The sequence below is a fragment of the Colletotrichum aenigma genome (genome assembly GCF_013390185.1).
Source record: "Colletotrichum aenigma strain Cg56 chromosome Unknown KSG_Cg56_contig17, whole genome shotgun sequence".
Lineage (NCBI taxonomy): Eukaryota > Fungi > Ascomycota > Sordariomycetes > Glomerellales > Glomerellaceae > Colletotrichum > Colletotrichum aenigma.
In genome coordinates this window covers 21,019-43,674 of record NW_023500923.1, presented here as the reverse complement: position 1 = coordinate 43,674, position 22,656 = coordinate 21,019, and the positions used below count along the sequence as shown (strand labels likewise).

The 22,656-nt window shown below is 54.6% G+C and overlaps 6 protein-coding genes across 6 annotated transcripts; all 6 read right to left on the bottom strand.

The window, feature by feature from the left end:
• Positions 1–2,269: 2,269 nt before the first annotated feature.
• On the bottom strand, positions 2,270–6,007 carry CGCA056_v015043 (uncharacterized protein; the record flags this gene model as incomplete). The annotated part of the gene is made up of 8 exons (XM_037330284.1): positions 2,270–2,538; positions 2,593–2,725; positions 2,791–3,068; positions 3,121–3,145; positions 3,213–3,361; positions 3,492–3,727; positions 3,786–5,724; positions 5,794–6,007. 8 exons carry the CDS (start codon positions 6,005–6,007, stop codon positions 2,270–2,272), a joined length of 3,243 nt encoding a protein of 1,080 aa, XP_037171333.1.
• Positions 6,008–6,676: 669 nt separating this feature from the next.
• CGCA056_v015042 (uncharacterized protein) lies at positions 6,677–8,918 on the bottom strand (the record flags this gene model as incomplete). Its single annotated transcript, XM_037330283.1, has 2 exons — positions 6,677–8,256; positions 8,327–8,918. 2 exons carry the CDS (start codon positions 8,916–8,918, stop codon positions 6,677–6,679), a joined length of 2,172 nt encoding a protein of 723 aa, XP_037171334.1.
• Positions 8,919–11,296: 2,378 nt separating this feature from the next.
• Positions 11,297–12,376, bottom strand: RECQL3-1 (ATP-dependent DNA helicase Q-like 3; the record flags this gene model as incomplete). The annotated part of the gene is made up of 1 exon (XM_037330282.1): positions 11,297–12,376. One exon carries the CDS (start codon positions 12,374–12,376, stop codon positions 11,297–11,299), a length of 1,080 nt encoding a protein of 359 aa, XP_037171331.1.
• Positions 12,377–12,496: 120 nt separating this feature from the next.
• CGCA056_v015040 (uncharacterized protein) lies at positions 12,497–14,146 on the bottom strand (the record flags this gene model as incomplete). The annotated part of the gene is made up of 1 exon (XM_037330281.1): positions 12,497–14,146. One exon carries the CDS (start codon positions 14,144–14,146, stop codon positions 12,497–12,499), a length of 1,650 nt encoding a protein of 549 aa, XP_037171332.1.
• Positions 14,147–15,507: 1,361 nt separating this feature from the next.
• ctxA-0 (Cholera enterotoxin subunit A) lies at positions 15,508–16,171 on the bottom strand (the record flags this gene model as incomplete). The annotated part of the gene is made up of 2 exons (XM_037330280.1): positions 15,508–15,570; positions 15,623–16,171. 2 exons carry the CDS (start codon positions 16,169–16,171, stop codon positions 15,508–15,510), a joined length of 612 nt encoding a protein of 203 aa, XP_037171327.1.
• Positions 16,172–18,273: 2,102 nt separating this feature from the next.
• Positions 18,274–19,313, bottom strand: CGCA056_v015038 (uncharacterized protein; the record flags this gene model as incomplete). The annotated part of the gene is made up of 3 exons (XM_037330279.1): positions 18,274–18,557; positions 18,628–18,727; positions 18,813–19,313. The coding sequence occupies 3 exons, from the start codon at positions 19,311–19,313 to the stop codon at positions 18,274–18,276; spliced, it is 885 nt and encodes a 294-aa protein (XP_037171326.1).
• Between the last annotated feature and the right edge of the window lie 3,343 nt (positions 19,314–22,656).

Sequence of the window (22,656 nt, the reverse complement as noted above, 5' to 3'; positions counted from 1 at the left end):
CACCACGTTGATCAGAGCCCTGTTCATAGGACTGCTGCACAGTCGCCATGCTGTAGAGAGACTCTATATTCAGTTTGGCGATCTGAAGACGGGCTGCACCTCTGTCACCCCACGCATGCTATCAACGATCCCTGTGTCTGTAGACACTTTGAAGAATCGGCTTGCTCCCATCAAAACCCTGCTACTTGTGGTCAACCCAAACAGCCACCAGAACGCATTCGATGATGTGAAGAAACTAGTTTCCAACACCGACCCGATCCAGATACGGATTCCGATTGGTGTCCGGAGTTCTGCGGCTTCCTCCGTCTTTTTCTCACGCTGACCGACTTCACCTTACACTTCAATCCCCGCGACGAAAGGCAGCAATTTCCGAGGCTTTCCGAGGATCTTCGAATTCCCAGCCTCCAGAGCCTCCGTATCGAGTTCGTCGACTGCACAAGGGACGAGCTTATGACGTTGCTAGAGGGGCATCGCGACACGCTTCGGAGCTTGTTCTCGAGTCCGTTGATGTCACTGGAGGGGGGCGAAAGACGTGGTCCTCGCTCCTCGGAAGTCTCCACATAGCCTCAGGTTAGAGCAATAGACTTGGGGAACTGTATGGTGGATGGTTTTATCTCTGTTCACGCTCCTCGGTAACGTTTCTCAACCAAAGGTTTTGCGCAAGTGGCCCTGAGGAGATTGAGGCTATGCGGTCAGCATTAGATGGGTTAGAAGAGTCGGAAGCGTTCCCCTGGTCAAGACGATCTCATGGTGAGTAATGCAGAGTTTAAGTAACGTATGAGATCACCGCGTCCACAAAGGTTATAAAACCCACTCGCCTGAGGTAAAGCATTCTTGTTCCACTCTAACCTGCTTCAGTGATATATAAGCTATGTATCTAGCTCCCTATCCTATCACCTATTACCTATAGATCTATCCCTAAGGTCCTAGCTGCTAAGCACACTATATACGGCGCCGAACACACAAACAGCTAAGTGTCCTTTCGCCCGTTGCCAACGTCTCGCTCATCACATCGCTATCCGCCGCTAGGCTTTATCGGCAACGATATCACCCTCATTCCCAACACCAGTCGAGAGGCCTCGTAGCTTGGTGGTAGAGCGCTCCTCTAGCTAAGGAGAAGATCCAGGTTCGAATCCAGGTGAGGTCGTTCATTTTTCCTTTTTCTTGCGTTTCTTTTTGTTCTCCCCCCTTCCCCGTAAGTTGGCTGGCTGACGCCCTCTTGCCTCGGCCCCGTCGCCCCGCTCGCGTCCGGGCCGGGGCTGACGGCGGCGGGCCCCGCTCTTACCCGGGCCCCAGCGACGTCGCCCGCGAAGCGTTGCTCCTCGCCGACTCAGCATCTGTCAAGCTAACTCCTAACGCTTGACGTGCGTCGAAAGGCCTAAGTAGGATAGACGTAGTAGAGCTGAAGCACTGGTTGAGGGCCTATCAGCTTAATTAGTCGAGCACCTCCTAACCCTAAGGAGAAATCTGGGTTCGAGTCCTGGTGGGCCTCTTTTTTTGCACCCTCTGTCGCTTGTCCATTTCTTCCCCGTTGCGCCGCTGCAGGAGCGCGGCGGCGCGCAGCGGTTGCAATGCCCTGTTTAGGATGCGCCTGCGGGCCGCCGCCGGGCTGGGCGGGTTCGATTCGTATGTATGCCCGAAACGACCGTCATGCGCGCGAGACTACGGCCGCGCATGCCTTAAAGGCGTGAAACGTCGCAGAGATATCACCAGTTGGGATGAGAGGCCTGCCAGCTTAATTGGCAGAGCTCCCCTCTAGCTAAGGGGAAGGTCCGGGTTCGAGTCCTGGGCGGGTCGCAACTTTTGCAGCTTTTTTTCTGTGCAACCTTTTGCCCTGATCTCAAATATCCAGTCCGTTTTGTCATAGGCCTCTCCGTTGGCAAGAAATCTCTTGTTTAGGCTTTATTTCGTTTACACTCTCAGTTCTAAGCTATCAGAGTGCAATACCTTACGTATACTTACGAATATGTTGATAAAATTCCCTCTCCTGCAAGGCAAACCGCCTAGCCTCACATTATATACTATATCTAGGTCTCTCGTATCTCCAATCCCCGTTTATACTCTCCTTCCTCAGGATAATGGTCCTGTTGGCGAGGTACACAACCTTTCGACATAACAGTCGATGTGTCCCCCCGCGTGATGGCTCAGCAAGAGAGGCTGGTGGAGAAACGCATCACCCTGGCTCCTATCGGATTCGCCCACCGAAATTGGAAAAAAAAAAACCAAAGGCATCTGCATCTCCTACTCAATTCCTATTATCTCTATTCCCTTATTCGCCCTGTTTATTGTATTTATATAACCTTATCGATCCTTGATGATGCTCGCGCAACGCTCCGTCCAGATGCTGTCCTGGCTGTTTGAAGACCACGCTGATAAAGTCGTCTGGTCGTTTCATGGCCGACCGTAGCTCTCGGAGTGTCTGGAGGAGGTCCTCTTGAGGCCGCAGCTGCAGGTCTGTGTTTCGGGGGCTGTCGCGGTTGCTTTTTGAGGTGACCCAACCCAGCTCACGCAACATCCTGTTGCTGCACCCCTTATGCTCTACAAGCGCTGTTAGCATCATAAGCCTCACACCATCCCTGCGTTATACTGTACCAATCTTCTTCGTCATCTCGGCTACATCATAGGCCGTCCCACTTGAACCCTTCTTCCAGGGGAACGAGGCGGGGTAGAGGAACCACATCATCCTCGTGACCATAACGAGGGCCAGCTGGGCCGGGTCCTTTCTCTTGGCTGCGGTCCGAATTTGCGCGACCCAGGCGCGACCTCTGGCGTTTCCGATGAGGAGCAAACGGTCAATGTGATCATCAGCATCAGGCAACAGAGGGGGTCCTCGATGTTGCTGTAGAGGACGTTTATCGCTAGCTGGTAGTGGTCCAGAACCTGTATATCGCCCTTGTTAGAGAAGATCGCCTTAGCCTTGAGAAAACCGTCCGTAATAAGGCTGGGGACGTCGGTGAGGGGGAAGCTGCAGCCGAAGTTGATGGTTCTGCGCGTCTGCCTGAGCGCCCGGTCGTGCGCAGCTTTCTCGTGCTTGATTTGAGCTTCCTGCGCCGCGCGCCTCAGGGAGCCTGGCGGGCCGGTTACTACTACGTGCGCGACCTCTCGACCGCACAGGCTGACGACGGTTGTTGACGTTAAGCGGGCCCTTGACGGCGTCAGGCACCCACTCAACACCGGCCGCGAGGAGTCGGCTGGCTATCACGGAGACCCACCTCGTCGGGCTTGAGTCCGTTGCTGGCCTGGTTGCCGCTAGTTATGGCCGCCTGTAGATGGTCCGGCCATGTCGCGTTGACTGGCGCGGATGCTGCCCGCCCCTTCTCAGTAGAGACAACGCGGAGAAGCTTGAGTAGCAAAGTCGTGCCTGGTGCGCGTCCTCGACAAGGTTATTTTTATGCGCGAGCCGCCTGAGGTGAGACCGTCAATTAGCCGCTGTAGCGCCACATGGGTGAAGGCGTCTGGCGCCGCTTCCCACGCCTCAACAGCAGACTTACACGCCTCTTTCTGCTCTAAGGTAATAGGCATACTACCAGTGTCGCTACTACCTTCTTGCAGCCTGCGCCGTAGTTGGTTAGCTATGAAGAGCTTCGTCTGGGGGATCCACATCTCCCGCATGAGTTCCGTCACATATTCCGTCACAGCTGCATGGCTCTTGAATGCGTCCCGGCCTAGCTGGCTGAACCAGATCTCGGTCTCCCGGTGGGAGGCAAGGCGGGTCGCCGTAGTGGTGCTGTAGCTCGCTAATATGGAGCAGTATAAGCCTTCCCGTCTTCGCGGAGCGGGGCCACCGGCTGGTGTCCATAAAGCAGGTCGCTGCCCCGGCTGGAGCGAGGTCTAGTACGGCTGGGTCGATATAGGGCCACGCCCCAGCCAGAAGGCTGTCGATGGTGCCTAGCGGCCGGAGCACCGTCTTCGGCAGGTGGCGCTCATGCCCGGTGAAGATATACCCACCAAGCCGGTCAAGTACTGCAACAGCCTCAGAGTGTGCGAGGTCTAGGCCGCGCTCGCCGCCAGCAACGTAACGCCGTTCCATCTCACAGATAGCAAGCTCAAACAGGCGGCAGTAGGCTGACATGATACGGGGGAAGATTCCGACTGGTATAGACCGAAAGATGTGGACATACGACTCATGCTCTGTGAGGAAGAAGCGCATGAGTTGGAAAATAGGGCGAATAACGTTCTCGAATGTGCGCTCAACGCTGTCCATATGTCGTATATTGAGTGATACAACCTGCTCCATCCGGTATGCTACCTCATCCTTCTCGATAGCGATGTCCAGCTGCCTACGCTCTCGCGCAAATGGCTTAGACTCCTCAGGCTGCTCAGGCGTGAGGTCGCCACGGATACAACGTAGCAGCCTCTCCCGCCTGTCTCTTGTGTACGACATGGCGGATGTGTGTGACGTTGGGGCTGTTAGCGCTGCTGTCGCGTACCCCTTCGTTGCGAGGAGGGCGCTGGCGCTGTGGCGCACGCTTCTCTTGATGTTGGAGTAGCCCTGGAAGTAGCCGAACGACAGCACGTCTGCGCCCTCATTGCGGTCGCTCATATTCCCCTGTATAGCGGTGTAGAGCGAGTTGAGGAAGGCGGGCGGCTGGCTGGATGAGAAGTTTCCATACGTTGGGTGGAAGGCCTGCGGGTAGAAGGTGTAGTCGCGGTTACCAGGGTACTCTCGCGCCACCATGTTCCGGTCGGCGAGGAGGCAGCGCGTCTGCGAGCTACCCGACTCGCTGTTGATACAGACTGCAAGGGCGTACGATATAGCACTGATACTGCTGAGATCAAAGCGGGCGTCGAGCTCTATAATCATCCTCTGCAGGTCCCTGCTCTCCCTGAGCATCTGCTGGTACTCCCGGCCGTCCACTGCATCGCTGTGTGTTCTTTGTTCATCGTTAAGAGAGAGCTCTTCAATGTCCTGCTGAACATTTCCATCTCTAGGGCCCTGCTCCCCGCCCTCCTCCTCCTCCTCCTCCTCCTCCTCCTCATAGGGTATATGCCTCTCGCGCGGCAGGTCGTAGATGCTATCGCTGACCTGAATCTCGATATTCGCGCCGTAGTCATACGCGTGGAACGCCGGCTCGTGGCGTCGCCAGAATGAATTGTGGTTGTGGTTGCTGGCCCAGACAGCCCAACCGTCCATGAACTGCTGCTGGAAGACCTGCCACTTAGCTGAGCTTATACGCTGAGTGCTCTTTGTCCCCAACCGCCAGCAGGCCTCAACCCCCTCGCCAAGCAGCTGCGGCGACTGGAAGACGCCCACGATATATGCAGCCAGCTCGCGGGCTAACCCAGCCGGCATCCCGCTCTTCTCTGAGGCCGTCTGTCTCTCGCGCGGGCCCCCGCCCCTGGAGGTCGGCTCGTGCGCCACGGGGTGCATGACGACGAACCAGACCTCTCGGGTACCAGCCTTGGCGACCCTGAACGTGCGCCCGGTGATATCGAACGGGATGCCGCCGATATGCTTTGCGCTATAGGGCGCTGCGTATGACTCAAGAGAGAACTCGATGTTGTCGAAGACGGGCCCGTCGCTTTTCGTGATGGGGCTGCGTGGCTTGCCGACGATGCTGAAGAAGTCAAGGAAGAACTGCGGGAAGAAGGCGTCCGTGGCCTTCGCTGGCGCGCTACCTCCAGCGCGAGACCCAAAGTCAATAGTGTGCTTCTCCTGTAGCATCTTGATAGCATCGGCTGGCTCGAAATCACTTCGGAGGACCTTTTCGATGAAGCGTCTAGCTGAGGAGAGGGGTGAGAGGCGTTAGCATATTCTTCTCATAGCTAGTTTAATTCCTTCCGCATATATACCTCGGAACCGGTGGTGCCCTGAGGAGTGGTCCACAGCCCAACGGTGGCCGTCCCACCCATTGTCGCCTTCATCCTCATGTTGGCGGGTTGAGTCCTGGTTGTGGGCGAAGGGATCGTTATTATGGTCCAGGCTAGAGGTATCCTCTGCATCGGGTAGGCCATCACTATCTACTAGCGACTCGGTGATAACATCTCCCTCATAGATTAAAGACATCTTAATGTAGCTGCGGTGGGATGCTAGGTGTTACTATTCACGGTCTTGGGTGTGCGTAATGTATGTAGGTGCTAGGTGAGGTCTCTTGTACTATACTTTCTAGGGATTCTATGTAGGACTACCTATATATCATCTACTAGGAGATTACTTACCAACCACTTATCTATTAGGGTATTGACTACTGCTTGTTGTCCTGCTCCCCGTGTAACTCTCACCCACTATAAGTCCAGGAGGGCAGATATGCAGCATGTGCCGCCTGTGTTTTATCGGGGAGAGTGGAGGAATCCTCTTTCCCTCTTACTAGACTAAAGCCCTATTAAGACAGCTTGATATCATGTCAATAAAAACAAAACCTCGAATTGGTCTGACATTCGTCTGCCTAAGAATGTACGGTCTGCACAAATGCCCTCCCGGGCGTGAAGCTGATGATGACGACCTCAATAAGGGATGGACTGGGGCACATCTGGAATTGGGGGCCCACTTAGTGTGAAACTAGGCAACCTTCTTTGTATGTGCCCGCCGGGCGCAGGTATTTGCTGAGGCATCTTCTATTGGCTATGTTTCAAACGGGCAGGCTTGCAGCGTTCTTCAGAACAACTTTCCCAAACGAATTGTCTATGTAAGGTATGCAAGGGATCCCCAGGCCTGCAGACGCGACCACGACTGCTACTATACTGCTGCTCTGGCTGGTTTCCTAGCTCTAGGCCCCAGCTTCCAGCGTGGAACTGGTTTCTGGCTGGCGGTGGTCGCTGGCGCCTTGGGCGAAGGCAGAGGGCGCCACTGTTGATGTGACGGCGGCGGCGGGGAAGGGGAGGAGGGGGAGGAGGGGGAGGAGGGAATACTGTTACGGCGCCTGGGCTGTGAAACACCTCGAGCATCGTCGTCGTCATCATCATCATTGCTATTGTTGTTGCTGCTGCTCTGTTGGCGCTGGCGCGCAGACTGCTTAGTGGTGATGGCGGGCGCGTCCTGTGTCGGCTGGTCCTCGTCGCCAGGGCAGTCCAGCGCTGCTGCAGATCCGTTGGAGGGCGTGAGGTAGGCGTTTACGAGCTCCTCCACCTTCTGCTGGGTAGCTTGTCTAGCTGCGACGTCCTGCTGGCCGGCGAGCTTGAACAGATTGGCGCAGAACCCCTGCACGAGGGTAGAGGCCTTGGCCTGGCGCTCGCTCCTCCTTGTTGCGCACTCCGTCGTCCACAACGGGCGTAGCGTGTGGCCCTCCCTGTCGGTTGACTGACGCACCATCTTCAGCAGACGCGCCCACGCCACGTGCTTGAAGCGCTGCCCGTATAAGCCGTCTTCGCTGTCCTGCTCCTCATCGCCTATCGCGTCATCATCCAGGAGTGGGAGCAGCTCCGGCGCCCGGAACTCGGCTAGGTTGTCCCGTACGAAGTCCAGAATACGTCGCTGGAGCTGTACTGCTGCGATCGCGGGGAAGGCCCCGGGAGCCCAGCCCCTATGGGAGGCGAGGTCGTCTAGCGCTATCGACAGGTGCTCCCGGAGGAGGGGCTTATTCCTATCCTTAGGCCTGACGTTGTCGACAGCTGCAGCTTGCTCTGGACTGATCCAGCAGATCACGTGGCAGAGCACGCGGACGGCTATCTGGATCTCCGTCTTCTTGCAGTGGAGGATACGCCTTAGGTCGGGGAACGTAAGCACCAGCGAGTTTGTGATAACATCATGGACGAGGTGGTAGGTGTGATCGTCCATGTTCGCAAGGAACCCGTCGACCCGTGTACGTGCTTCAAGCCCCGCCTGCTGCTGTCCGGACGTGTAGAATACGCTCGTAATATCGGGGGCGGCTTGGCAAGTTGAGAGCCTGTCCCAGTCGGCGGGCGTGATGTAGACCTGCTCGTCCGCGGGTAGGTCGGCTAAAACGCTGAGAACCTCGTTAAGGGCATCAATCCAGTACTCGTCGATGCGGAGGCTAGCAATCCACTCAAAGTATGAAATATTGAAGGTGTCTAACCCCAGCCTTGTGCAGCACCACTGCGTCGTGACAGGCCGCCATCTCTGGTGGTTCCACAACGTAACGAGCCTCCGCGTTGGGAAATGCTTCTCGCCGCCGAGGCGGAGTGCCTCGACGACGTGCTGGTCTACGGCGGCGTCCTCCCCGCCTAGCTGTCCGTCTGCCTGCCCTCCTATGCAGGCGATGGACGCAAGCTGCGTCCAGATCTGCCCGTGATTGTCGGGCAGGCTTGGATCGCGCCTGTTGACGCGGAGCTTGACGTTCAGGTCGCGCGGCAGGCGGTCTTTGGGTTTCCATGTCGTCCGTTAGCCTCTTGTGAACACAGGCTCATGCCTTGAGCTTGGGGGCTATACCTTTGTCATACAGCTCGCACGCCCACCATAGGTCGGAGCCTGGTGCGCCCGTCTCCTTGACGTACTCGCGGAGCGCCTGGATACGGTGCTGGCCGGCCATGACCTCGGCCTGGCCCCCGCTCACTTCGGCCCAGCGTAAAAAGGAGAGCTCGCAAGGACTGTCGTTATCATCGTTGTCGTCCTCTCCGTCGTCCTCCTCTCGCCCCTCTATGCCGCCACCGTCCTGCTGCATAAGGCTGACTGCCTCGGCGCTGCAGAGGACGGTGATCCGGTTCTCCGGCGCCCGCCGTTCCAGCCCGCCGCTCCTGAATGCGTGTAACAGCTCCTGGACGTGGGCTGCGTTAATAGGGCGGTTCCTGCCGACGCTCCAGGCTGTGTCCAGCACGTCGATGGGCATCCTGGCAACGGCGAGGAGGAAAGGTCGCGCCCGTTCTCGCGCGGACGATGTTTCTGTAAAGGGGGAGCTGATCTCATCTTCTCTCCTGGCCCGGACCCGCCTCCTCAGCCCTGATGCTGATGCCGCTGTTGCTGCTTTCTTTCTATCGCCCTCATCACACTTCCTCTTCCGCTTGTCGCTGAGCACTCTGGCCATTGCGGTGATATGCAGTGTATTTTTCAACTGCCGCCTGATAGCCTGTGCTGGCTGTTCCTGTTGTTTCTTCGTTAATTTTCTTGTCTTTCTTGCCCCTGGGGGCTTAGGGATAGGTGGTTAAGGGGGTGGGGGTGCTTGTGATCAGATGAGATGTGTGCACAAATGAGACGGGAAGATGGGATGATGGATGCTTGGAAGGGGTGCGTATTTGGCAGGGCGGCCGGATGCGATTGGTCCGAGGCTGCTGTAGTACACTAATCTTCTATGTTTTTATATGCTAGGTGGGGGACGGCTACGCAGCAGAGGGAGCTGACTCACCCCACCACAGTTAGCGTATTCACGTCCGGTAGCAGCAGCAGCAGCAGCGGCATAACTAACCTCAGGTCATGCTGTAAGGTAATAAACAGATCAGGCGTCGGAATACACCTATGATAGGTGGTGCTATGAACACTTATACGCACTATTAGTCGCCCTCTGGATAAATAGCTGTCCTACCCCCATAATCGCACGTCTTTCATACTCAGGATTGGCGCCCTTAACTGGCTGGGTCACTGGCTGTGCTAGCTCCTGGGACGCCCTGGGTATCTGACGAGTCTAGGGCAATAAGGACAAGCTATGCCTGCCTATACTGCGTATGCTCCCTCCTGTTTTCTAGTTGAGGAACAACTCTGGGGAGAGGTGTTGAACATAGGGTCTGTTGTAAGGTTGGAAATACCCTCCTTAGAGCTGAGGTATCATAGCCCAACCTATGTATGACTATAACTAGAAAGAGAAGTGGTAGTGATCCGGCTACTTGTTTATACGTAATGATATGTAGATATATTTAACCTGCAGTATAGCGCGTCTTATGTTAACCTTTGCTCCCAGATCTTGTCTAGGTGGCGGTGTTGATGATCATACCCTGTAGAACAATAACATTCTAATGTTGTGATAAAATTTCTTAGAAAAAATGTTACCTGTTTATATGATGGCCTGTTTTGCCTGTTTGAGTTCTAGATCACTTTGCTCGCTCCTATCTAAACTATCCCATCTGCCCTTATCCTAGGTAGAACGTTATGCGCAGGGCTATTTGCGATTTGCTTCCCCAAACTCATAATTTCACAGTGATCTGCTCGGCCGGTTGGATACTCAACTAGCTATTACATAATCAACGGCTGTCGGGCCCTGGCTTATTCCGATGGAGTGGGTCGGGACCAACAGGGCCCCGGACCTACCTGAGGTCCTCCCTTGGCTCTCCCTTGCCCATTAACGATGAATTTGCGCTGTCTGAGTTGCACATCTTGCTGTATACCATAAGTAAACATGCTTCCTGTCACCCTTTACAAATGTCTATATACTGACTGAGGCTTTGCGCGGATATCTGCTTACTGGTGCCCTGATATACTCTTTATCTAGGACGATGGAGTTTGTGATGGTTTATCCTATGGTTAGCTGGCCTTCTTGTCTTGCCCCTGCTTGACGCGTTGGTCTCACTCTTAACGCGACATTATACATTAGTCCGCTTCCGGCCAGGGTCTTACTTCTCGCGGACAAACACGCCTAGACCAAACGCGTGGATAGCCAAGGATATCTAACCCTCTTCTATCTCCTACGCGTCCCCCGTTTTCTCTACCCTCAATCTCCTCTTCCTCTATTCATCTGTTCATCTATCTATCGGTGAATATATCTATTGCTACTCCTGCTGAGGCTGTTTATATATATCGTGCTCCCTGTTGGCCAGCTCTATATGCTTACTAGGATTGTCGTTCTATGCTCTATACTATCCTCCTCCTTCTAGGGATTTTGCTATCTTTCGAGCGATTGTATTCCTCCTCTTGGGATAGACAGGACCGGGCTGAGTAGCAACTCATACAGGCTCTGGGAGAGCCATGCAGGTAGGCACATCTTCACTTGAGCGCCTGCGGGGGTTAGCAGTGGGACTAGCCTGCCTAGGCGTCTAGATATCGATGCTAAGGAAGATATAGGTAAGTAAAAGCATAGAAACTTTTACGCTTTCCAAGCGGACGCTGTTGAACGAAGCTTTATGGGAGGCTATCAAACTTCCTAGCATCGGCTGGTTGATGCCCGCGAGGGCGTGGCACTTTCTATGCCCCCAAGGGCATGAGCTGATTGATGCCCCCGAGGGTGTGGCACTTTCTATGCCCCCAAGGGCGTGAGCTGGTTGATGCCCCCGAGGGCATGGCATGGCACTGGTTCCTCTATCAACTTCGCTAGCCTAGTTCACTACTGCTGCTACGACTATCTATTAATCTAACTGTCCATCTTAATACCTTGTGTACCTATATATGTGTTGCTTCGTTGAAATGTCAATAAATATGTCCCGTTTTTTTTCGTTTTGCCTAACCCTACCCTGGCCCGACCCGTCCCGTGGGGCCGCGCTACTCGTCCGTCGGCGCAAGTGTCGCCGTCAAGCATATCGTCTGTACGCCGAACTCGCGAATCGCCTCTCCGAGCTCTCTGAGCCGCGGCCGGAAGCTCCGTGACCCCTCGAGCACGACGTGGCATTCGTCCACGACGACGCGGTCCAGCGCCTGCCTCCCTTCCAGCCGTGCGATGAAGTCCCTGAACCCCTTTGTGACGGCTGACTCGGGCGTGACGAAGATGATGGACGCCGCCTGGTTGTTCTTCCGGCCCTGCCACACGTGAGATGTGATCCCCGCCTTGACGCATCGCCTGTGCAGATCCGACCGCAGCGCCACCAGCGGCGTCACGACCACCGTCACTCCGTCCGGCGAGCAGAACGCCGGCAGCATGAACGAGACGCTCTTGCCACCGCCCGTCCCCATCACCTGCACGATCGGCGTGTGCCCGCTGGCGATGGCGAGCACCGCTTCTCTCTGGTTCCCGCGGAACATCGCCGAGTCGTCACCCGTCATCTGCCGCAGCTGGCCCTCCAAGTCGATTCTCCTCAGCTTCTCAAACCGTCGGAGCCTGGCTGCGAGCCGTGGCCCTTCGTACGCCTCCGTCTTTTTCCTCTTGCAGCCCGCGGGACCCCATTTCGACTCCGAATCCTCGGCGCCGAAGCCCAGAAACCTGTGCCACTGACGGCTGACTCGGCGGAACTGTTGCTGCCTCGCCGCGAGACCGCTGCCGAACTGCATGAGCTCTCGCGCGTAGATCATGCCCGCTATCCGCGTGCTGTGCCCCGCCTGCAAGTCCCACGGGCTGTCCTCGACCTCGTCCGTCCCCTCTTCCGATCCCACGCCGGCGTCGTCTCCGCCCGGCCGGCCGAACGACTCGTTCAAGTAGCGGTTAGCGATGCCGATGGCGATGTGCCGCCACATGCTCACGTTGACCTGGCATCCCAGCAGTCTCATGCTGGTCCGTTGCATGATCCGCCGCGCCCTGTCTGTCGTCCACGTTCGCTCCTCTTTCCACGTCCAGTCGCCCACACTTGTGCTCTCATCCCCAGCCTCATCTGCATTTGCACTGTGATTGTTGCCATCCCCGATATCCATGTTGTCACCACTTTGCTCTTCTAATCCTGCCGCCGCGCTGCTTTCTTCCGAGTCCCTCTGCCGGATGATGTCGTCCGCCCATATGAACGCGCTGTACCCGCTGGCCTCGTGCATGATGCCCTACACCTCCTGCCAGAACGGCAATATGAGCCAGAGAAACCATATGATAAGCTCGCCGACCTCCCTCGGGAGATATCGGTGGATCACCTTCGCCTGCCCGGTCGTCCGGTATCCTTTGTGGTACGCTGTGATGAAGCACAACATTTTGTCGTGCACCATGATGTTGCGGACGCCCCCGTTGACCGTGTTGACCGTCCGCAGACCTGCGAGCTCGCTCGCCCGCGCCGGCTGTCCGCCGAGCATGTGCAGAAGCATCCACAGTCGCTCGCGGAGTCGTTCAAACGTCCTACCGAACTCCTGCACGGCTGACGGCTGGAACGGCCGGTCTGTCGTCCCGCGACCGTTGCCTATGCTGCTCAGTCCCCACCGTTCCGCAGCGGCGGGCGACCGCGCCAGCCGCATGAACAGCCAGCCGTCCCCGGCGGAAACCCAGCTGTTGCGGTCGTCGGCGAGAAACGAGTACCCGGGCTTTGTCTCGCTGTGGTCGTCTTCGATCGACGACCATGGGATGGCTGGCAGCTGTGACCGGACGTCGCTTTCCGGACCGTCCGCCGAACCCGAATCCTCCGTCGCCGTCAGCTCTGCGAGCAGCTCCCGCGTCTCTCGGACCAGCTCATGTAGTGCGTCCGACAGCTGCCCCATCGTGAACCGTACCCGTCTGTATGACACGCGATCACCGACCCAGTCGATGACACCGGCCGCTGCTGTGTTATATTGGATGTGCATCCCGTACGTCCGCGTCTCGAGAATCCAGTCCTTCGGTGTCGGCTCCGCATCCTTGTCGCCCGTCGTCCGCGTCATGAACCGCCGCACCTTCGCCCGCGTGTGCTGGAATAAACTCCGCGCCGCGTCCTCTGCTTCATCCTTCCCCAGAGACGTTTCCAGCTCGGCGACCTCGTCACGACGCTCGGTGTATGCCTGATGGATCACCAGCATGCGCGCTACCTTGACCACGGCCGAGTACTTCGTCGTGTAGTCCGTGATCTGAACCCAGCCGCCATTCTCGGCAATGCCCATCACCGCGAGAGCGCTGAGAAGAGCACTGCTGTAGTCTCCGCCCTTCAGCTGGTGGTCCAGCATGCTGATGAGCATGTCGAGTGCTGCGCGTTCCAGCTTCTCCTGCGTCTGATGCCCCGTCCCCGTGCTGGCTACTTCCGCCATCTGCTCGAACAAGTCCCACGCTTCTGCCTGTGACGGCGTCAGTTTATACGGTGGCCGCTTGTCGTCGTCCATTTCCTGCGTGCGGAACCAGACACACAGCAGACATAGCCACACGCCCTTGTATCTCGCCCACGTGTCGTCCTCCATGCGGTTGTCGAACGGCCGCCTTGGCTTGACGTGCGCTTCTGTACGCTGCGCCTCGAACAGCACGGCCAGCCCGACGGTATTGGGCGCAGACGTTGCTCGAGCCTGGTCCAGCACGCGGTCGACCGTCGCCCACATCGCCTGAAGCACGACCTCATCTTCATTGATGGGAGCTGTTGTGTTGAAGAGTGCGCTGGCACTGAGCCCTTTTAAGTGCACCGCCCATCCTACACGGGCCAGCCACGGGCTGGACTCCAGTCTTTCGTTGGCGACGCGGATCAGCTCGTCGTGGCTCGTCTTCACACGTTCTGCTTGGACTTTCCGGAGATCTCGGACGCGGTCCATCGCCTGCCGTGCTGGGCTTCTGTTTGGAGCGGCTTCTGCAGACTCGTCGGCCGTCTGTCTCCGGGCCACCTCGAACCACTGGCTGCCGACTCGGCCGGGAAAGAAGCGTTGGCATTGGACGCCCGTTGTCCATGGCAGCTGTCGGGGCTGCTGGCTTTTTTTGCTCACGTCTCCCCCCTTCTTCTACTTATTCACCCACCTATGTTTCTCTCGACAGTGCTGCTGCATGGTCTGCAGCCGGATGCATACATACGAGCACGTGTCGCATCGTATACCGTCGTTACGGGGCGCCATGAGATATGGGATTGCTGCTATATGTGGGCTGGGGTGCTTTAGCTCTGCAACTTCAGACTGTGTCTTATAAACCGACGTCTCTTGCTCGATCTTGCAGATAATAGCACATCTTTCTTTGGGTTTGATGGACGAATGACGCGTTCTCAGATGTGCGGCCGACTCGTCAGCAACTACTGCAAACTGACAAACTGTGCAGATAAGCAGACGAAACGGCTCAGCAACCATAAATGGATCCATCTTCAACGCCGTTGTTATAATTCTCTTTAGATCAAGATATCTGTCCCTGTTCCTGTTATTGATACACTGACTTATGCTTTTTGCTCTATGAATGTTTTCTACTACCCACTCTGGGTAACCATAGTAACTTGTGAGTGCCATCCATCAACTTCCTGCCCAAGTGGAATGCTCTTGAGCGCACGGGCCAGTTGTCCATGGTGGAATTGGCGGTGCGGTCCAATAGCATCAACGCGGGGGGGTGGAGCAGCGAACACCACATCAAAACTGTAGCTTCAGCAATAAATTCACTTATAAATCAATCTGTCGTAGTTTTACCTCCAAACTGAGCACACTTCATGTCCTGAATTGACGTTATATTTTGCAGTTAAATGCACACTTTTTACTGCAGAATTCGCTGAGATCTTCTTCCAACACCTACCCCCTACCTCTTCAACCAACACCTACCCCATGTATGTCACCCCCCACTTTTCCATTTGGTGAGGATTTCAACCATCACCTAGTAGGTGTTTGAAGTTGCCAGTATGTTAGGTGTTTGAAGTTGCCAGTATGTTAGGATTTCAACCATCACCTAGTAGGTGTTTGAAGTTGCCAGTATGTTAGGGGTTTATTTCGGAACGCGTCGAGATTTCAATTGAAGGTGGAGACACTGAAGTCCATGCCGGCCAATCAGAGACCCTAGGGAACGCGTCGAGATTTCCAAGTCGGGCAGGGGGTGACGGGTGGGGCTCCGGACAAGTCGGGCCAATGGCTGTACACGGACGGCCGTATCTCGACGCGTTCCGGCATGGAATAACTGAGTAGGGTTTTCACGTGGCGTTGGGAGGGACCCCTCACTCACTAGAGGGCTCTCGCGGTGGCAGGACGCCCGAAGACGAGCTGTGTGGCGAGGTTTGCTTGTCATGAGTTAGCTTCGAGGGCCACACCAGACAATCCCACGATGCATACCTCTGCGAAACCGAGATCCGGGTCTGGTCCCTTATCAATGTCGCGTTTTGTGGGCTTGTGCTTCTTCCAGGGCTCTTCGCGCCAAGCCTTGTGGTTTGGAGGGAAACCGGCCAGCTGATATTGCACGCCGCCGGCGACCGACGAGCTGTACTTTCTCCTGTCAAAGTCCTTGTTTGGCGTTGACTTTCCGAGGTTCCTGCCATCCAACGTCCTCCAGGAAACAATCTGGTCATACTTGATACCTCCTAGCGCCGCGAACTCTTCTTCCGCGTCGAAGTCGCTGTATTTGCCAAGGGTGCCGACGGTGTCGACCATGTTAGGCGTGGCGTGGATCTTGTACACGAAGGCGGAAGGTTTCTTGTAAACAAATGTCGCTGCCACGGGTTCGCTGGCACTGGTGGAAACGAACCCGTCATCGTCCCGGCTCTGGATGTTGGGGGTACCTTTCATGTGATTGAAGAGGCTGGTGTTTGGGGGTTGAGACTGGAAGCCTGTCTGGCCCTTCGGGAGGAATCCCCCAAGCCTTTTGATCTCCTTAGGGGGTCTCATATCTCCACGATACACGTATTTGACCGTCGTTGGGGCTCCATGGCAAAAGACGTACCATAGGTGGGCCCATAAGACGAAGAGAAGAAGGGGTCGTTGTCCAAACATTCGAACGAAGACGAATGTTACCGTTTAACCGAATGGGGCGGGAGAAGGTACACCCTGGGTCGGAAAGGTAGGCGAGGGATGGGAAATAGAGAAGGCGAACGGCTGACAGGAGAAGGGAGTTTGGGAACAGGTCCTGTTGGGTTAGCGTGACGACGTTGGCGTGGGGTTTTATACCTAGCGTTGACAGCACTGCGTTGCACCCTGTCACGTCAACCGTCGGATTCCTGGGCTCATGATTCAGGGCACATCTTCGCAGTATGTGGAATCCCCACAAGGTGATAGAAATATATATAGTAGCGGAAAGGCAGGTTGTCCAGCCTAACAAGATGATCTGCTTAGTAAACGGCGTCGGCGTTGGCGAAGATAGTATCGGCTGGGATAAGTTACGATTTCTAGTCGCCCCGCTGTGAGCCTTGGCGGGAGAAACCCAACCCACTCTAAATCCTAAATTGAATGCGTTTGATGCTAGTGTCGTCTTAGTCGGCCTTGCATTTTATTTTATTTTTCTTGTTTTCTTTTTTTCACCCCATTATCCCTTTGGTTTTTTTGGTTTAACCCGGAACGGTTGTTTTCAGCCACTGTCCCAAGCTGGTTTATAATTTATACTCCGGGTCAAAGCTTTACCCCCGTTTACTCTTTTTGGTCCTGGTACACTGATAATGGTCTGTTAGTAAGAGTGCTGATAAGGAGAGCTTACAGGCTGTGTGTCTTTGTAGTAAGCCGAGCTTAGCTCGACATGGCGGTGTCGCCGAACGGACCACCAGTTTGTTTTAGTTTTTTCTTTTTTTTCTTTTTTCTCGGTAATACCGTGCTGTTACGACCCGTTATGCATGGATAACAGTTAACCGACCCACTTGGGCATCGGGCGGCTAGGACAGGACATTTGTACTGCAGGATCACGGGAACAACAGGGACTCACTCGGTAACGGAAGAACTATGGTCCAAGTCACGTGATGATAAGATAACGATCATATTGGATCAATATGATCCAACACGACTTGGGGGCCAAACGATCGTTCTGGATCAGAATGATCCAGATCGACCCAAGGTACAAAGGAACATGTTCAGAATTAGACTTGTATATAGTATGACCCTGAGCCTGGCTCATGGTCAGACTTCCATAGCTCTTCAGCAATCAACTTAGTATTCATCCTCACGGATACTCTCAGCTTACCTTCACTGCGAATCACTTGTTGAGTCTAAGACTGATCACCTTAGCCTCTGAAGACCCGATCTACTACAGCCTACGAACTACGACCTACGACCACGACCTAGTGTACTGTTAGAACGTATCAATCCCCAGCTTCTGTTAGCAGACCCTACTGTCGGATAGCTGACCGTAACACGTGCCTACTAGGCCGCATTGTAGGGCTTTCGGCATAGATTACTATATGCGTGACAAGACTGGAAGACATTAAATATACAGAGAGGTAAGCCTATCTTACGGTTGGGTAGGGTTGACTTGTAGGCTGTAGCCGGATAGGGACGGATTTGGGATGTTTATAGAGGTGGGTGGAGAGGTATCAGTATTAGCTCTGATTTTGACTATCTATCTACTCCCCCCCCTTTTACAAGCGGGTCAGGGCAACCAACTGTGGCACAAAGCAAAAGCTTCGGTAATGACAAATCCGATGTCATTATCTCCTGTTCTGTACTATATAGTTACAATCCTACAGGGACCAACTGTAGCGGTCGTAACACACCCCCCTCCCGACCTGCTCTCAATCTCGCCTTGTTCGTACCTTATAGCTCACCGCTTCCAGCTGTGAAACCAAACAGCCTCTCACATATGGCCTGGTATGAAGTTGGCTCTTTTATGGACCGTCAGACAGTGTACGGTCGCCGGACGGCTAGCTGTCTATCCCGCGGTCCGAACCGTCGCCCTTCCCTCGCCTGAAAGCCCAGCTACTGAGTATCTCGGTTGAGGAGCTCACGTTTATTTCATGGCGTGGATCTCAGCTACTAATCAAATGATCGACCGCGACCGCTGCTGAGATCTAGAATATGGTGTCTATTGGCTTGGCGGATGTTCTGCGAAGCATCCCTGCTGGCTGGTTCCTTGATGCTTGCCCCTCTAGGCGCGCTCGGCGTGGAGAGGCTTGGGGTACGATGCTAATTTGCTTATGGGTGAACGTTGGGAACGGCTGTGGTAGTTTTATGTCGACTTTCTTGCCGGGCTTCCGTGGCACGACGATCCCTTCGTCCGCCATGAACTGCTTGCACCCCCACGTTAGGCGACCCTCTTGGTTAACGACTTCACCGCCGCCACAGGGGTTTTGAGCTGTTCAGTGAGCCCGTTAGCACGACGTCACCCATGTAGCATACATGTAGCAGGACAAGTATAAACTTACGGCCTGCGACGCCTGTCCGGCCCCCTTTACCGTAGGCCACGATGCGGATGGAGCGTGGGTGATTGTTAGCTTGCTGCGAGCTATCGCTGTCCAAATGGTACTTAGGAGGTGTTAGATATAGAGGAGTCGGTGTTTGGCGCCTTGATCCAGGGGAAGGACCTGGTAGCGGAAGGAGCAGGACCTACCTGGTGAACAGCGAAAATCTCCGCACAGCCGGCCTCGGTTCGATGCTTCTGGTTGACTGGGACCTTCTTTTGGCTCTGTAGTCTGGCTTGGCACCGGTTAAGGGCAGCGACGACTCGTGGTTTGGGGTGCTGGGGGCCGTAGCCGTATAGAGAAGGGCCGTCTCCCTTCTGGCTGGACGAGATAAAGATGTTGTTTTCAACGGCCATAACGGCTATCATGGCGGGCTGGTCCTGTGCCCTGATGTGATCAACATTGAACTTGGCCTGCATTTGGGTATACGCTAAGTCAGCAAGCCTATAGAGTTGGTCGTTGTTGAAAAGTGTTGTTGTGTCTCTAGTGAAGGTGAGCTTAGAGGAGTAAAGGATATGCTGCTCTTTATCCCGGGCGTGTTTGTCAAGTTGAAGGCCGAGATCCTGAGCTGCGATGCTTTGGAAGAGAGTGAAGAGCACAAGGAGCCCAAACAGCCTGGCCAGCCAGCCCTGAGATATAGGAGACGACATTTCGAAAGAGAACAAGTCGGAGATAGTGATTCGATAAACGCGGCGTGTGGCTTGCTGGGGAACGTACGATCTTTAGTAGCAATAGGCCGGCAGACAGCGGGAGTAAAACGGGCTGTGATAAGTACCTTTGTGTTCGGTCGAAGAGCCTCCTAATCCTCTCAATGGCTGTTCCCTATATAACAAGAGGGTCCCACTCAGCAGAGCCGAGAGGACGTAGAGAGATACACATAGGATAGGTAATAACAGACGGATAGGCTGGTCGCAGTCATCGTCAGCCTCTGATCATGGGTGCTCCCTTGTGACAGACAGGCTTTGCTCCGCGCCGGTTGAGGCACATGCTTGACCGCGGTTGGGCTTTACGTAGACCTCAACTGCGTCAACATCGGTCTAATTAGCTCTCCTGGCTAGAAGAGCCTGTATTGCTCTAAAGGTGTGGATCCTACGGGAACAGCGATACATAGCACAGGTTGACGGTCCAGGCGCTTAGACCCTCCCCCCCCCGCCCCGGGGAACGCTCATTCGGACTAGCGGTCTATGCCCCGTACCATAGTACTGAATTCATTTGTCCACCTCACTGGCATTAAGTTGCCGGGAATCGCCGAGGCCGAAGACAGCAGAATCGCCGAGGCCGAAGACAGCAGAATCGCCGAGGCCGAAGACAGCAGAATCGCCGAGGCCGAAGGTAGCAGACTGCCAGACACACACTATAATACTTCATAAGTATTGGAACGGGATTTTTTTGGCGTTTTCGGAGTTTAGGGACATAGGCATTAAGGCCTCACATCGCGTGGGCTACAGACTTCGTCGGGAAGACACCACATAGATTCATAGGCCGCGGCTGCGCAGCATGCGCTTTCCTTAGCGAATTTTCAAGCCTTTTATACCGTTCTTTTTGTATTAAGTCTGTAAAGTGCTCAACTCATCGTTCCCCTTTTAGTATATTAGTGTAGAGCGCCCACGCCCGGCTGCAACGCGTGGCTCTCGGCCGCCTGGCCTACAACCATTTCAGTATTCCCAGGCTGCGGTAGCTTATGGATCACTTTCAGCAGACCAGGCGCGGACTGAAGGTAGACACGTAAGAGAACGATGTTGATGATGAGACCTACGTTGAAACTGAATTTTGCATATGCTAATGTCTAGACGAACGTTTGCTGATATTAGAATAAAAAGGAAAGAGAAGGAAAAGGATAAAAGGGATAAAAAGGACTTTCTTTTTTTCTCTTTTGAAAATGGGAAGGGGGGGGGAAAAAAGGGGGAAAAGAAATAGCCTAGATAAAAGCCTAGTCGTGCGCGACTGCTTAGGTTCGCTGTCAAGTGATAAATTAGTGGCAGTTAATAGCCATTCTCCAGCATGTGGAGAGCATGGCAATTGGGTTGTGGTGTCGTTTTCTGCGAGATAGCAGAGAAGCTACAGAAACTGTGGGGGCGTAAACGAACGGCGGGTGTGAGAGAGAGGATACAAAACCAACGGTCAGCTCCCTGGCTAAAGGGGATTCAGCTTGCCGAGACAGTAATAGGTCGACGATGATGCTTTATCAGGTCCTAGAATTGCATCTCATCAATGCAGGACCGAGGGGCCCAGGCATCCATTGAATATAGCGCCTGACGGAAACCTAATCATCTGCGTAATTCTGTTAACTTCGTTGGGCTTCTTAAATCCTATGCCTTCGTTCCTCGTCCGCAGCAATTGAAGTTCGTAGGCACTACACTTTGTACATAGTTCTGTTTACGATGTTGGGTAATTGCTAGGTGTTTTCTGCTCCCCCGACTTAGCTACCTTGGCTTGGCGTCTAGTCTGGTCTGGTCTTTAATGGCACACATAAAGCATGCAATGCCACTCCGCGCCTCTTCGTGATGGAACGCCTTGTAACCCGATGATTCGCAACCCGGCAGTTCGCCAGATCCGCATTCGGGTTAATCGCACTCGATAGGCCGCAAGGATGATGTTGCTTGCGTCAGTTGGACATACTGGGGTCTTTGAAGCTGAACCGAGACACTGGGCTGGGTATAGGTTAAGCTATAGGTCTGAAATTTCAAAGGGGCGTTGATAAGGGGGGTTGGGGGGTCAGGGGGGTTGGGGGTTTCTCACTGATACTACTAACCCTGTATAACCCGACCGCATGTGCCGATATATCTGCTTCACTACGTATGGGCGAGAATTCCTTTTCCTACACGGTTATTGCCCATCATGCCGACCAGCTTAAACATAACCTATAAAGCCCAGAGTTAAACACGTTTGTTTCTAGGTTAGGGCCACCCGTATCATTCGCTACTACGATTTCTTTCACTGAAGCTTTACCGGCCAACACTCATTTAGCGAGAAGTACTACTAAGCTTTTGGGCAAGGTTGAGGATAACAGGGCCTCTGACCGGTGAGACCATTGCCAGGTGATTAATCACCTGCCTTAGGTAGGTTACCAGAGGTGAACACTCAGTTACCAACCTGCTACGCCCAGGACCATCTCATTGCGACATCATAGTGGATTCAGTACAGTCCTTCTGTTCCGAGTGAATTCCTGTCGCTCGCGCGATCGTGTCATCTGATTGCCCCGTTGTAGGCCGCCCGACGTCTGATGTTTGGGTAGTTGATTGCTTCTCTTCACCTTTGGGTTTAGTATTAAAGTGGAACTCCTCATTATATAGCAAGCTAAGTCTCATCCCCTGCGCAAAATCGAGTATATCGTGGCTACCCCTGCTGCACTGGGAAGACCGAGAGACGGCTAGATGATGAATTCTGTCACCTCGGAAGAATGACAGGGCCCTAAGGAAACCGAAGGGGGAAACCCTTCCGTGAGCAATTCATGTTTTGACAGGCCGCCTGTCGATCCCTGTTAGGTCACAGTATCAGATATTTATTATGTGTGGTATAGAGATTGATACGTGGAACCGGATCTCTAGCATTCTTCTTCTTGAAGACGAGGAGCTTCTTGGCAACAACAGCGTCGCCGAGACGGACGCCGGCGGATGAGGCAATATGGATGTCGGTCATGCTACTGCCAGCACTATCTGCGGTCACGTCAATGACTCCATGGACCATTCTCATCGCAAAGTCGAATGCAGCATGCTACCGCGGGGCTCGAGGGCCCCGCGCGCTGCTTAAAGTTGGTGTTGATGATCTTCCCTTTCGTCATCACATTAGTGAGCTTGTTAAGGGAAGTTTGAGGTGCTCTCGTGCTCCTCGGCTGACGGATCAACGGCCCGACGATGTAGTTAACAGTCAGAATACCGGAGTACCCGGGTGGCGGTGGTATCGACGTGGATCTTGAACTTGGAGGTCTTAGTGCGCTGGCTTAGACCGCCGTGGGGTTCCTCGGGTTTGGGGTTCAGGATACCTTAACCTTAG